This window comes from Anolis sagrei, chromosome 5 (assembly GCF_037176765.1).
Source record: "Anolis sagrei isolate rAnoSag1 chromosome 5, rAnoSag1.mat, whole genome shotgun sequence".
Taxonomy (NCBI): domain Eukaryota; kingdom Metazoa; phylum Chordata; class Lepidosauria; order Squamata; family Dactyloidae; genus Anolis; species Anolis sagrei.
The window spans coordinates 86,357,477-86,371,333 of record NC_090025.1 but is presented as its reverse complement, the minus strand read 5'-3'; the positions used below and the strand labels follow the sequence as shown (position 1 = coordinate 86,371,333).

General features: G+C 40.2%; 1 protein-coding gene across 15 annotated transcripts in view; it reads left to right on the top strand.

Annotated features, from left to right (window-relative positions):
- The window catches only part of MAGI2 (membrane associated guanylate kinase, WW and PDZ domain containing 2), a 1,143,898-nt gene that overhangs the window by 881,326 nt on the left and 248,715 nt on the right, over positions 1–13,857 (top strand). For 14 of the 15 annotated variants that reach the window (XM_067468832.1, XM_067468833.1, XM_067468836.1 and 11 more), the window contains one exon: positions 12,489–13,124. The exons of the other annotated variant lie outside the window; for it this stretch is intronic. In XM_067468832.1, coding sequence (XP_067324933.1) covers positions 12,489–13,124 — 636 coding nt within the window. The remainder of the gene's footprint in view (positions 1–12,488; positions 13,125–13,857) is intronic. 15 annotated transcript variants of the gene reach the window in all.

Below are 13,857 nucleotides of genomic sequence, written 5' to 3'. Positions count from 1 at the left end.
TTACTGTAATCCGCCCTGAGTCCCCTGCGGCGTGAGAAGGGCGGAATATAAGAACTGTAAATAAATAAAAATAATAATAATAAAATCTTAAGCAACAGGAAATGAAGAGCAGTCATTTTCATCATTTTTTTTAAAAAAACTGCAAATATGTCAATTTAATTGATTTTAAGCAGAACAAAGAGAAAAAAAGAAATTGGCTAAGTCCGGGGCACATGTTCTCATATACCTGAAATTATGGATAACATTAAAAGCTACTCCCATAAAAATGGAACAAGAAATTGCCTATCCGATCATTATACAGAATCTCCCATCTCTTGAATTAAGAAACAAAAGTACTGGCTAAGTCAAACATCAAAATATATGAGATCTTTATTTCTCTGAAGGCAAATGAATGAGATGGAGTAAAAAATGTGATTGCAATGAAAATTCCCACATGGCAAAATATTCAGGGAGTTCACCTGCACTTAACTATTCTGTCCAACATTCCAAGAAATCGCAATGAAATCTAAATTGCATTTATCTGGCAATCCTCTCTTTCATCTCCATAAAGTGAATATTATACTGGAGTGAATTTTTATTTTTATATTTTAATCCCAATTTTGAAAAGAAGATGAATGAGTCTAGAAAGTTCATGCTTCAGTAGATCAGAAAGGAGCACTGGCCAAATATTTGAATTTTGTATGATTATTTATTTATTTATTTATGGATCATGATCCACAAAATCCTTTGAATAAGAGTCTCAGTTGGGAAAGAAAGGTAGAACCTATGAGCAGTGTGCAGCCTTCAGATCACAAAAAATTATTTTGCACCAGTTTTTTTTCCTATCAGCTCTAGTTTTTGAGACAGAGAACATATGGTATATACCACTCTTCATCTGCTCGCCCATAGAAAACTATGATAACCATATAATAATAATAATAATAATAATAATAATAATAATACAAAAGCCACCATTGTTGTTCATTCGTTCAGTCGTCTCCGACTCTTTGTGACCTCATGGACCAGCCCACGCCAGAGCTCCCTGTCGGCCGTCACCACCCCCAGCTCCTTCAAGGTCAGTCCAGTCACTTCAAGGATGCCATCCATCCATCTTGCCCTTGGTCGGCCCTTCTTCCTTTTTCCTTCCACTTTCCCCAGCATAATTGTCTTCTCTAGACTTCCCTGTCTCCTCATGATGTGGCCAAAGTACTTCAACTTTGTCTCTAGTATCCTTCCCTCCAGTGAGCAGTCGGGCTTTATTTCCTGGAGGATGGACTGGTTGGATCTTCTCGGAGTCCAAGGCACTCTCAGAACTTTCCTCCAGCACCACACCTCAAAAGCATCTATCTTCCTTCGCTCGGCCTTCCCTAAGGTCCAGCTCTCACATCCGTAGGTGACTACAGGGAATACCATGCCTTTGACTAGGCGGATCTTTGTTGCCAGTGTGATGTCTCTACTCTTTACTATTTTATCGAGATTGGACATTGCTCTCCTCCCAAGAAGTAAGCGTCTTCTGATTTCCTGGCCACAGTCTGCATCTGCAGTAATCTTTGCACCTATAAATACAAAGTCTGTCACGGCCTCCACGATTTCTCCCTCTATTTTCCAGTTGTCAGTCATTCTTGTTGCCATAATCTTGGTTTTTTTGATGTTTAGCTGCAACCCAGCTTTTGCGCTTTCTTCTTTCACCTTGATTAGAAGGCTCCTCAGCTCCTCCTCGCTTTCGGCCATCAGAGTGGTGTCATCTGCATATCTGAGGTTGTTAATGTTTCTTCCAGCAATTTTCACCCCAGCTTTGCATTCATCAAGCCCCGCACATCGCATGGTGTGTTCTGCATACACGTTAAAGAGGTTGGGTGAGAGTATGCAGCCTTGCCGTACGCCTTTCCCAATCTTGAACCAGTCTGTTGTTCCGTGGTCAGTTCTTACTGTTGCTACCATAGTGATCTTATTTGCTGTGTACTAATCTTCTTGTGTATATAATAATAATAATATTAAGAAGATCGCGCAGATAGACTACAAGCAGAGGCATAACACCATTGCTCTGATGATTCATTGGAACTTGTGCCACAAATACAATCTGCCTGTGACAACTAAGTGGTGGGATCACAAGCCGGAAAAAGTTACAGAGAATGAGCAGTTCAAACTACTCTGGGACTTCCAGATTCAGACAAACAGAGTTTTAGAGCTCCTGACCTCACAATTGTGTTAAAAAAAAAAAAAAAAAGTATGGATTTTGATGTTGCAATCCCAGGTGACAGCAGGATAGAAGAGAAACAACTGGAAACAACTGGATAGAAGAGAAAGAAATGAAACTTTGAAAAAGGAGATGGAGGGTCTGATTCTGGCAGCGTAAGAACAAGCTGGGCATGCTTAGCCTGAAGAGAAGGCTGAGAGGAGATATGATAGCCATGTATAAATATGTGAGGGGAAGTCATAGGGAGGAGGAAGCAAGCTTGGTTTCTCTGCCCTGGAGACTAGGACACAAAGCTATGGCTTCAAACGACAAGAAAGGAGATTTCACCTGAATATGAGGAAGAACTTCTTGACTGTGAGAGCCGTTCAGCAGTCGAACTCTCTGCCCTGGAGTATGATGGAGGCTACTTCTTTGGAGGCTTTTAAACAGAGGCTGGATGGCCATCTGTCAGGGGTGATTTGAATGCAATATTCCTGCTTCTTGGCAGGGGGTTGGACTGGATGGCCCACGAGGCCTCTTCCAACTCTATGATTCTAATGTCAGCAAGTGAAAGAAGACTTAAGCAACTCGTGACAATGAATGGACCCAGACTTGGATTTGGCATTCTGATTTTTAATAGCCGTGTTTTAATTTATTGTTTTAATATTTTTAATGTATTGTTGAATGTTTTATGATGCTGGCATCGTATGGTGCTTCTGTGAGGCCGCCCTGAATTCCCCCGCCCCCCTGGATGGGAAACAGGGGATGAGAGACAGGGCCTTCTCAGCAGTGGTCCCTCGACTATGGAATGCCCTGCCTAGAGATATAAGATCAGCTTCCTTCCTCCTGACAAAAAAAGTGAAAACCTGGCTTTGTGAGCAGGCCTTCTCAAATACAAAATTATGGAACTACTTGATAACACAATCAACGACAACAACAAAACTTTATTTATATCTTTATTTATATCTCTATCTCCCCAAGGGGACTCTGAGCTGTTTCCAAGTAACATCATCAATACATACAAGAAAAATGGCATAAACATAAAATTAACAAGACAATATAAGCATTAAAACCACAGTAGCACTTATTTAAAATAATCCTGCCTGTTCAAGGCAGTTTAAAAGGTCGGGCCAGGCTACTGCGATTTTAGAGGGCCTGGGAAATTAGGTAGAGTCTATGGCTGTACATTTCCAGGGCCTAATAGAAGAGAGTGACCTGGGTAATTGGTAGAAGAAGATATGGCCAATTTCAACAGTATCTGGGCAGAGCTTGAATTAGTCGTTCTCAAAAGTTTGTTTAAACCACCAGGTCTTCAGGCTCTTATGAAAGGAGGGGAGGGATGGGGCCTGTCTTATTTCTCCAGGAAGGGCATTCTAGAGGTGAGGAGCCACCACTGAGAAGGCCTTCTCTCTCGTCCCCACCAACCGTGCTTGTGACGGTGGTGGGAGCTAAAGGAGGGACTTCCCAGAAGATCTTAGCGTTCGCGCCAGTCCATAGAGGGAGATGCGATTGCGAAGATAGGCGGGGCCCAAACCATTTAGGGCTTTAGAGTTCAATGGAATAACAATTTGACATGGAGACACTCACAATAATGTTTTAAGGCTTTGTACAGTTTTTTATATTTTTCTATCATATGCTATTGTTTTTAACAGAATTTCTTGATTGTTTTTACTTGTTATAATTGAACGGTTTGGGACCCGCCTACCTGCGTGATCGCATCTCTATTTATGAACCCACGCGATCTTTTCGATCATCTGGAGAGGCCCTGCTCTCGATCCCACCAGCATCGCAGGCGCGGTTGGTGGGGATGAGAGAGAGGGCCTTTTCGGTGGTGGCCCCTTGACTCTGGAACTCACTCCCTAAAGACATCAGACAGGCTCCAACTCTGGCAGTCTTCAGGAGGAACTTGAAGATGTGGCTGTTCCAGTGTGCCTTCCCGGAATAATGATCCCATAGCACTTTGTCCTCCAAAGCAATTTACATTTCTTTAAGTCTGTTCATATGCTCTTCCACAAACACCAGTATCACCTTCCGTTCATGTCCCAGCATTGTTTCCAATTTTAACTCTACATTTGGCCTACCCACGGTATTTAATTATGTGCTGTTTTTTTATTTATTTATTTCCGTTTTCCATAAGAATACAGTGAAAGAGGGGGAACAATGTGTTTTAAGGAAAGGTAAGAAAATATAGGTTAAAGTGAGGAGTGTAGGGGAGGGAAGAGAGTAGGAGAGAGGGGGAGTGGGTAGTTCAGGGGGGGAAAGGGGGAAATGTTGACTTCCGGTTCGGGTCGCAAGGAGTAAAAACTGTTACTCTGATACTATTTCTTTTAGGTCTTTGGTCATTTTTCTTTTGATTTGTTTGCTGTATCCTTCATCTCTATAATTGTATTTGTAATTTTTCCTGCATGAACCTTTTTAAGGGTTCCCAGTCCGTTTGTTTGATCTTGGTTTTATTACTTAGATTTTGTGATAAATTGTCCATACTCATGTAATCCATAATTTTGTTGATCCAGTCTTCAATTTGTGGAGATACTTTTTCTTTCCATTTTTGGGCTATTGTAGTTCTTGCTGCGGCTGTTATATAGAAGAAAATCCTGTCATCGTTCTCTAATAGGTTCAGATCTGATATGTTTAAGAGATAATACTCCGGTTTCATTTCAAATTTCACGCTGATGATTTTTGAGTGTATTTATGTATTGTTGACCAGTATTTCCTAATTATTTTACACCCCCACCACATGTGGTAGTGGGTGCCCAGCTCTTTTTCACATCTCCAGCATCTATTGCTATAATTTTTGTTGCATTTTGTGTCTAGATCTAAGGAAGTAATGCTACCCCTCTATTCTGCTTTGGTTAGACCACACCTGGAATATTGTGTCCAATTCTGGGCACCACAATTCAAGAGAGATATTGAGAAGCTGGAATGTGTCCAGAGAGGGCAACTAAAATGATCAAGGGTCTGGAGAACAAGCCCTATGAGGAGCGGCTTAGGGAACTGGGCATGTTTAGCCTGAAGAAGAGAAGGCTGAGAGGAGATATGATAGCCATGTATAAATATGTGAGAGGAAGCCACAGGGAGGAGGGAGCAAGCTTGTTTTCTGCTTCCTTGGAGACGCCCTCTCTCATGTCCTTTCGAAAAAGCCTTAAGACCTGGCTGTTCGAGAGGGCATTTAATTAAGTGCTAAGCAACAACATTACGGTAATGAGAACTGGAATGGTATAAGGAAGATGAGACTGGCTATGATTCTACTAAGAGACGAAGCGGATTTTTATGTAGTTTGTATTTGTCGTATAGTTATATGTTGTTGATACTGGCCTTTGTAACTGTCTTTTTATGTGTACTGTACACCGCCATGAGTCGCCCGTAAGGGCTGAGAATGGCGGTTAATAAGTGCATCAAATAAATAAATAAATAAATAAATAAATAGGACGCGGAACAATGGCTTCAAACTACAAGAGAGGAGATTCCATCTGAACATTAGGAAGAACTTCCTGACTGTGAGAGCCGTTCAGCAGTGGAACTCTCTGCCCCGGAGTGTGGTGGAGGCTCCTTCTTTGGAAGCTTTTAAGCAGAGGCTGGATGGCCATCTGTCAGGGGTGATTTGAATGCAATATGCCTGCTTCTTGGCAGGGGGTTGGACTGGATGACCCATGAGGTCTCTTCCAACTCTTTGATTCTATGATTCTATTATTTTGATAGGTGAGAGGGTGTCCAGTATCATCTGAAATAGATCTTATACCAGCCCTCAACTATATTTGAAGCTTTTGTGAATTCTAGTTTCTTTTTCCACACCTTTTCCCAGTCTTTCAAAAGTATTGAGTGGCCTATGTCGAAGGCCCATTTCGTCATATTTTCCTTTACTCTATCCTTTTCCAGATCCCACTCCCGCAAGGTTTGATAAAGGATTTTGATTAATTTCTGATCTTTTTTCATTACTCTATCCCAATTTGATTCCTTAGATGTAAACCCTATCTTTCGATCTTCTTTAAAGCACTCTTTAGTTTGCCAATAGTGAAACCAGCTCATCTTGTTATCAAATTTCCTTATTTCTTCTAGCTGTTTCAGTTCCCAAATGTGCTGTTTTATTGATAATGTTGTGTATCTTATTGTCTATGTGTTTTTAATTGCTTGTACTGTGTTGTTATTGCTTGTATTGTTGTGTTTGGGCTCGGCCTCATGTAAGCCGCACCGAGTCCCTTGGGGAGATGGTAGCGGGGTACAAATAAAGTGTTATTATTATTATTATTAATAGTTGAGGCATCAAAAATAGATGAGTACATATCTAAGATGTCACATAGTATCTTTCATGAAAATATTTTTCAGTAGAAATTCTGTCCCCTGAGTGTTAAATATTTTGTCTGTTCTACTTGCAATGCATAATAACACATACTATAAAGTGATGTAAAATAATAATTACTGGACTGTACCTCTGCGGTAACTTATGCATTTCAGTCTGGTATGTTAGCTTTATCTGCAGCCCCAGAGCATTGCGCCTGGCTACAGCCGTATCTCATGCTTCGCAGAGTTCTGCTTGTCAGACAAATTTGAACATTTTGTTCTTTCCCGAGAGGTACAGACTTCATTCACGACATTACCCATTTAGACATTGCTTTTCTAAGGCCAGACATGTTAAGCTCCGTGGCCCTTACAATAACTATTGTCATCTCTCTCACAACCATTGAAAGGCAATGGTGTTTTTTTGGGGTTTTTTTGTCAATTCAGCTAATTGGCAGTGTAAATAATTGTCATAAATGTGATCAGGATTTACGGATTCTGGGGCTGTGTGATTACTACGTTTTCCTTCACCCGCCACCCTGAGTCAGTTCATTATTTCCACTTTCTGTTTTTCTCTTCCGAACAAGGCATTTCGGAGAGGAGCTGAAAATTGCAAGGCAGCGCAGCTAAGGCGGCAGTCAAAAGATTTTCATCCGTTGATGATACATGGCTTCGTGCCAGGCTTCCTGGGTAGTCACAGTGGCGGCTTTGTACTTACCTCATGCTCGGTTGTACAGCTAAGCCTTTAGGCTGCTGGGAGGCTAACTTCCCTCGCTTCTGGGAGCCATTACTGACAAAAACGTGGTTTCGTGCAAAGAAATAAAATAGAATATCCCAAGTAGTACAAAGGTGTGATAAATTTTGACCTCCTTGCATTTAGGGGGGGAAACGTGTGTGCGTGTCTGTGTGTCTTCAAAAGGGGTTTTCCATACAAACTGCTGGATTTGAACATGCTCCCAAATAGCAGCATGAACACGGCAGAGGAATTTTTTTTTGTTCTTTTTCAAATCTACCCAATGCTTTGTCATTGCAGCTCGTTGGCTCCAGGTTTTTGAAGATGATAAAGGGCTTCCAGATGCAAAGCCTAAAATAGTCTCTCTTGTTTACCTCCCGAGCAAGGAACCGAGTAAAACTCTTCTTCTCTCATATGGTCCCTTTTTGAAATGGTTCATTATTTTTGTTTCAAACGCAATGCATTTTAGCCCAACTCAGGCTAATAAGACCCATTCCGTGTATAGTATATGGCACAAAAATAAGATTAAAAAAGAATCTGCGATTTTTCTCATTTATTTCTGCATCCCTACTTTGTGCTTTCCTTGCAATCTCGAACAGTGGTGTTTCATGTTTACTACATCAGCAAATAATCAAAGTCTTTAGATTATCGTAAATTATTTTCTTCTTCCTTTTCTGCAAAAAAACAAGTTAAATGTGTTCATTTAAATAGATCTCACCACTGTATGCAGAACACAATAGAAATGTAAATAGCCTTGCCAACTAATCCACATCTGCCTGGGTGTAATTACTGAATGCATGCTGGTTTAGCACAAAATTTTTGAAAAGCCAGCTTTTTAATTATAACATGTGTGCAGGGCAAAAGTAGAATTACACCAGGTCTCTTTCAAAGCGGTTAAGGGGATAGGACAGAACCTATATAAAATTTGGGTTGTTGTCGGTTTTTTCGGGCTGTATGGCCATGGTCTAGAGGCATTCTCTCCTGACATTTTGCCTGCATCTATGGCAAGCATCCTCAGAGGTAGTGAGGATGCTTGCCATAGATGCAGGCAAAATGTCAGGAGAGAATGCCTCTAGACCATAGCCATACAGCCCGAAAAAACCTACAACAACCCAGTGATTCCGGCCATGAAAGCCTTCGACAATATTGTTGTTGTTGTTCATTCGTTCAGTCGTCTCCGACTCTTCGTGACCTCATGGACCAGCCCACGCCAGAGCTAAATAAATAAATAATAAATAATAAATTAATAAATAATAAATAATAAATAAATAAATAAATAAATAAATAATTTATATATATATCGACAATATATATAAATTTATTTATTTATTATTTATTTAACTTGTATACCACTACTCCCAATTTGGCTCGGAGCGGTTTACAGAAACAGACTAAAACAATACAGTTAGCTTTAAAAATAACCACAACAATAACAATAGGCAGTGAGGACAGACATAGCCCGGGTTGTTTACCCATCAAAAGCTTGCCGGAAAATAATATGGCAACTCCTTTGATAAGATATCTACAACATCATCATCATCAAAATAGTTTATTGTATGGGCCCAAAGCCATGACAAAAAGCACCACACACGCACAATAGTACCCATGGAGTATAGGCACCAAGGATGCTAAACAGAAACCATAATTTGCTCCCACAACAAAAACAATGGAAGGTAATAATAGTTAAAATACATTTTAGGGTAGGATCCAGTTAACCCTTAAAGTCTCCTTGGCAGTTGATAGCAATTCATCTACAACATCACAAAACTGTGCTTTTTAGAACAATCTAATGGTCAAAACCAATGGGTTTTGTAGGTTTTTTTGGGCTATATGGCCATGTTCTAGAGGCATTCTCTCCTGACGTTTCGCCTGCATCTATGGCAAGCATCCTCAGAGGTAGTGAGGTCTGTTGGAACTAGGAAAATTGGGTTTATATATCTGTGGAATGCCCAGAGTGGGACAAAGAACTCTTGTCTGTTGGAGCTAGGTGTGAATATTTCAACTGACCACCTTGATTAGCATTTGATAGCCTGGCAGTGCCTGGGGCAATCTTTTGTTGAGAGGTGATTAGATGTACCTGGTTATTTCCTCTCTGTTGTTTTGCTGTTGTAATTTTAGAGTTTTTTAATATTGGTAGCCAGATTTTGTTCATTTTCATGGTTTCCTCCTTTCTGTTGAAATTGTCCACATGCTTGTGGATTTCAATGGCTTCTCTGTGTAGTCTGACATGGTGGTTGTGAGAGTGGTCCAGCATTTCTGTGTTCTCAAATAATATGCTGTGTCCAGGTTGGTTCATCAGGTGCTCTGCTATGGCTGACTTCTCTGGTTGAAGTAGTCTGCAGTGCCTTTCATGTTCCTTGAATCGTGTTTGGGCAATGCTGCGTTTGGTGGTCCCTATGTAGACTTGTCCATAGCTGCATGGTATACGGTAGACTCCTGCAGAAGTGAGAGGATCCCTCTTGTTCTTTGCTGAACGTAGCATTTGTTGGATTTTCTTGGTGGGTCTGTAGATAGTTTGTATGTTGTTTCCTCATTGTTTCCCTATGCGGTCAGTGGTTCTCTTGATATATGCAAGAACACTTTTCTTCTGGGTGGATCTTTGTCTATGTTACTATTATGAAATGGAAAAGTATAGGGGTCCTTATAAAAATTATAACTATAACATTTAGATATGAGAGATTTAGGACTAATCGTTCTTCAAAGTAACTTTCCAGATTCCGCATATGCTGATGGATCTGTTCTGAAGATTTAAAAAAATACAAAGATCGAAAAGAAGAAATAAAACAGAAAAGATGAAGTGAAGCAATGCATAATTCCCAACTCAATTCTTAATGCATTGCTTTCATTTGAATTGCACAGGAATTTATGAGGATGGTCATAGAATAGAGGAAGATGTTGTGGTGTAATGATTTCTGTTCTGTCGCACGCTGGGCCTGTAACAGCTGTCTTTTCTATAGGACGTATACTTTAAGCCCAGCGGGAAACCAGGGCACCTCAAAGAGAGGTTCTCAGGGATTTTTCTAATGGTCTTTAGAGTCTTTAATGATACAACAAAGTCTTTATTATGGAACAAACAACAAATCTTCAATGGTTCAAACAACACTTCAAGGCTTTCTTAGTCTAGTCCTCAATGGACTGGTACCTGACTTTAATTAACTGAACTTTCTCTGTAGGAAAAATCCCTATTTAACCTCTCCCAGGCTGTTTACTATCTGTGCCTCATCGGTGTGGGTCCTACTACCGATTCCAAATGCGTCTGGGTATCGAGTAGACCTACCAGCCGAGGCTTGTAGATATTTCAGATGGAGTTCCGTGGATCCGTGAAAACCTCGGGGTTGTTTTCCTTCTGATTGCTGTGAGGCTGAGAGGCTGTGAGCTCTCAGCCAGAGCTTTGGGACCTTTTCCCTGGAATTTCTGTTTCTGTTTCCCCGGATGTTCTTGAGAAAAGAAGCTTTTCTACGGGACGAGCTGGTCTACATCCTATAGTTTAGCTTCCTTATGTGAGACTGCCCAAAAAATGGCTCCTTTCCCTCCCAGAGGCCTGAACAAGGGGCAGAACCAAAACTTAATTATGATGGACAGGAGGCTTCCCTATGACTGCAAACAGATAACAGAAAGAAAATAAAGTTGGAGCTCCTGGTACAGCCGTACCAGCACAATTTCAGTGTTAGACTATGACCATAAAATTCCAGTGGGTAGTCTTGGGAGGGTCACACCCTCTCTGTCCCAGGAAATTCACCATAGATTTACTTTAAGATTGCTTTAAATTGGAAGAACTCTAAGGCAAAGTAATTGATGATAATTGATGATCATGGGGTTCCACCTTGGGAAGGCCAAGATCTCATCTACAGAATATTGGGTACAGGTTCCCATGAAGTTTTGGGAGATGCCCTTTGAGCTGCTGAGGAGTTACGTTTGGTTCTCAACAAACGAAGTCCATCTCCTCAGCAGCCCAAGCAACACCTGCCAAAACTCTGTGATAACTCCGGTTTCATTTCAATTTTTGAGTTGATGCTCAACATTGGGGCCGTAATATCAGCTTTCAGGCATGTCATCCCTGTGATGAAGAATGCTATCTCTGTCTCAGCACAACCTCTGAAGGAAGTTGAGAGGGACTTTTATCTCTGCATTAACTGCAACAACTCATGAAGAGATATGAACTTCGGTAAAGAAGCAGGAGTTCTCACATCCAAAGGAATGGAGGATAGCTAGGTCATTCTTAGTCTGAGAGGTCTGAATTTCAACCATGGCAACAAGCAAAGTTTGAAGGCATGATACTTCTGTGAGCAGAAAAGCTGCAAAGTTTTATGGATTTCTCAGAAGTTCTTTCTTTTCCACCTGGCTTATTTAATTCTACAGTTGTCTACAAAAATATCATTTATTATACCAGTCTTAAAGTTAATCGCAGAGTGGTGAGGTCTAACGTGTTAAGTGCACAGCTCTCTTCCGATCGATATTTGCTGCTTTTATAGACATGAAATCCTCAGAGATTATGGTTGGTACGTTGATTCAGTCTTCATCTGTAAAAAAAAATAGTGAATGCTTTTTCTTGACAGGTACTTTAAATAGGCCAAAAGAATTTCCATCTTTATAGTAAGCTCCATACACATTCTTGAAGAATGTAGTCATTGGGAATTCTGAACCAAACCAGGCTGATCTCCAGAACTAATGTGTTAATTGGAGTGTAGCTGTTGTTGAGGGTTTTTTTTTATTGTAAGAAAGTTACAAAAAAAGAACAAAATAAAGTTTACAACCTGACAGCATTCCTTGGCAAAACATGAAATACAGTATGTGCATATAGACACACTTGGTTTTCTAGACTTCAAATTAAGATACTGTTCCGAAGACTGACATGAGAATCCACTGCATTAATCCATCTCTGTTTCTATCCATAATCCACAATCCATAATTTTAAAAACTCATCATAATGTTCATCTCTTGAGTTGTGAACTTGTTGTGTCTCTTTTTCTATGATAGTGAGATACCACAACTTCTCATACCAATGTGTTGGACTTTCAATTTTGAATACTTATTGTATGTGGGAAACCTGCAAACAAAAAACAGAATGTTTTCTGCTTCAAGAAGTTTTGTTTTTTTTGCAATGTCTATTTAATTTGGAAAAAGTTCCAGACTTAAGGCAAAAATCTGTATCAGCTATTTAATCACCAGAATAATGTTTATAGGCAGACTGCAGCCTCAATTTAAATTTGTATGTCAGTTGCTGCCAGACAGTGATGATACCTCTTGGAGATCCCAAATTAATTAACTCTTTAAATTGGAGCACAGTTGAAGTTATCTCATGTCACTATTTTTTTCTCTTTCTAGGTGATGTCATTGTCTATATTAATGAAGTTTGTGTCCTTGGGCATACTCACGCAGATGTAGTCAAACTCTTCCAGTCTGTTCCCATTGGTCAGAGTGTCAACCTGGTGCTATGTCGTGGATACCCTCTGCCCTTTGATCCTGAAGATCCTGCCAACAGCATGGTGCCACCAATTGCAGTCATGGAGAGGCCTCCAGTAATAGTAAATGGAAGACATAACTATGAAACTTATTTGGAATACATTTCTAGAACTTCTCAGTCTGTTCCAGATGTAACAGATCGGCCGCCACATTCCTTGCACTCCATTCCAGCAGATAGTCAGCTTGATAGCACATTCCCACCACCTGTTCATGATGATAATGTTTCAATGGCTTCTTCTGGGGCCACGCAAGCTGAACTCATGACCTTAACCATTGTGAAAGGGGCCCAGGGCTTTGGCTTCACTATAGCAGACAGCCCCACAGGACAGAGAGTGAAGCAAATTCTAGACATTCAGGGGTGCCCTGGTTTATGTGAAGGTGACCTCATTGTTGAGATCAACCAGCAGAATGTACAGAACCTGAGCCATGCAGAAGTAGTGGATATACTTAAAGAATGTCCAGTTGGAAGTGAGACTTCTTTGATTATCCATAGAGGAGGTAAGTCTAGAAAGTCTGCACCATTACAATAATATGTATGAAAGGATTTAAAATATGTTTGCTGTTTCATTCTGCACAAAAGTGGAAGAAAATTCTCTTCCGAAGTCTGGAAAAAATAATGTAGACTTAATGAGGCATTTAGGCATAATGTAAAATTATAGTGTCAGTCCCACTTCTCTTTTGTTTTGGGGCGTTAAACACATGACTATTTTTGTCTCTGTAAGTGAAAAATGTAGGTGTTTTTGTCTGTCTCAGCTACCATTTTTGCATGATATCTGTACATTGAATGTTTTAAGATGTACAGTGTAGTAGTATTTAACTCCCATGTGTGCTTGATTCAATGAGATCTAATGATCAAGCGGGCAATGAATATGTGGTTCATCCAGAAGCAGTCTGTTTGCTTTGTTACATCTTCTTCCATAATATGTTGTAGATATTAGACATAGCAGTCAGTTATGAGAGCTTTCTCTGGTTTGGAAAATTTAATATCTGATTCAGACCAAATTAAGTGATTCAATTACAGATTTGATCATTATCCCCGTGGCATAAATATGTGATTACTTCTATCTATGAGAATTTTATGAACAATTAATACAGATTAGATTTAATTAGAAGCTACCCTGTAGAATTCAAATTGATGGAGACGTTTCCCCAAAAAGGGGAGAAATGGTAATAGACTGATCTGAGGAAAGTGTAAAGAGACCCTGCATTCACTATGACTGCTGGGGTGAGA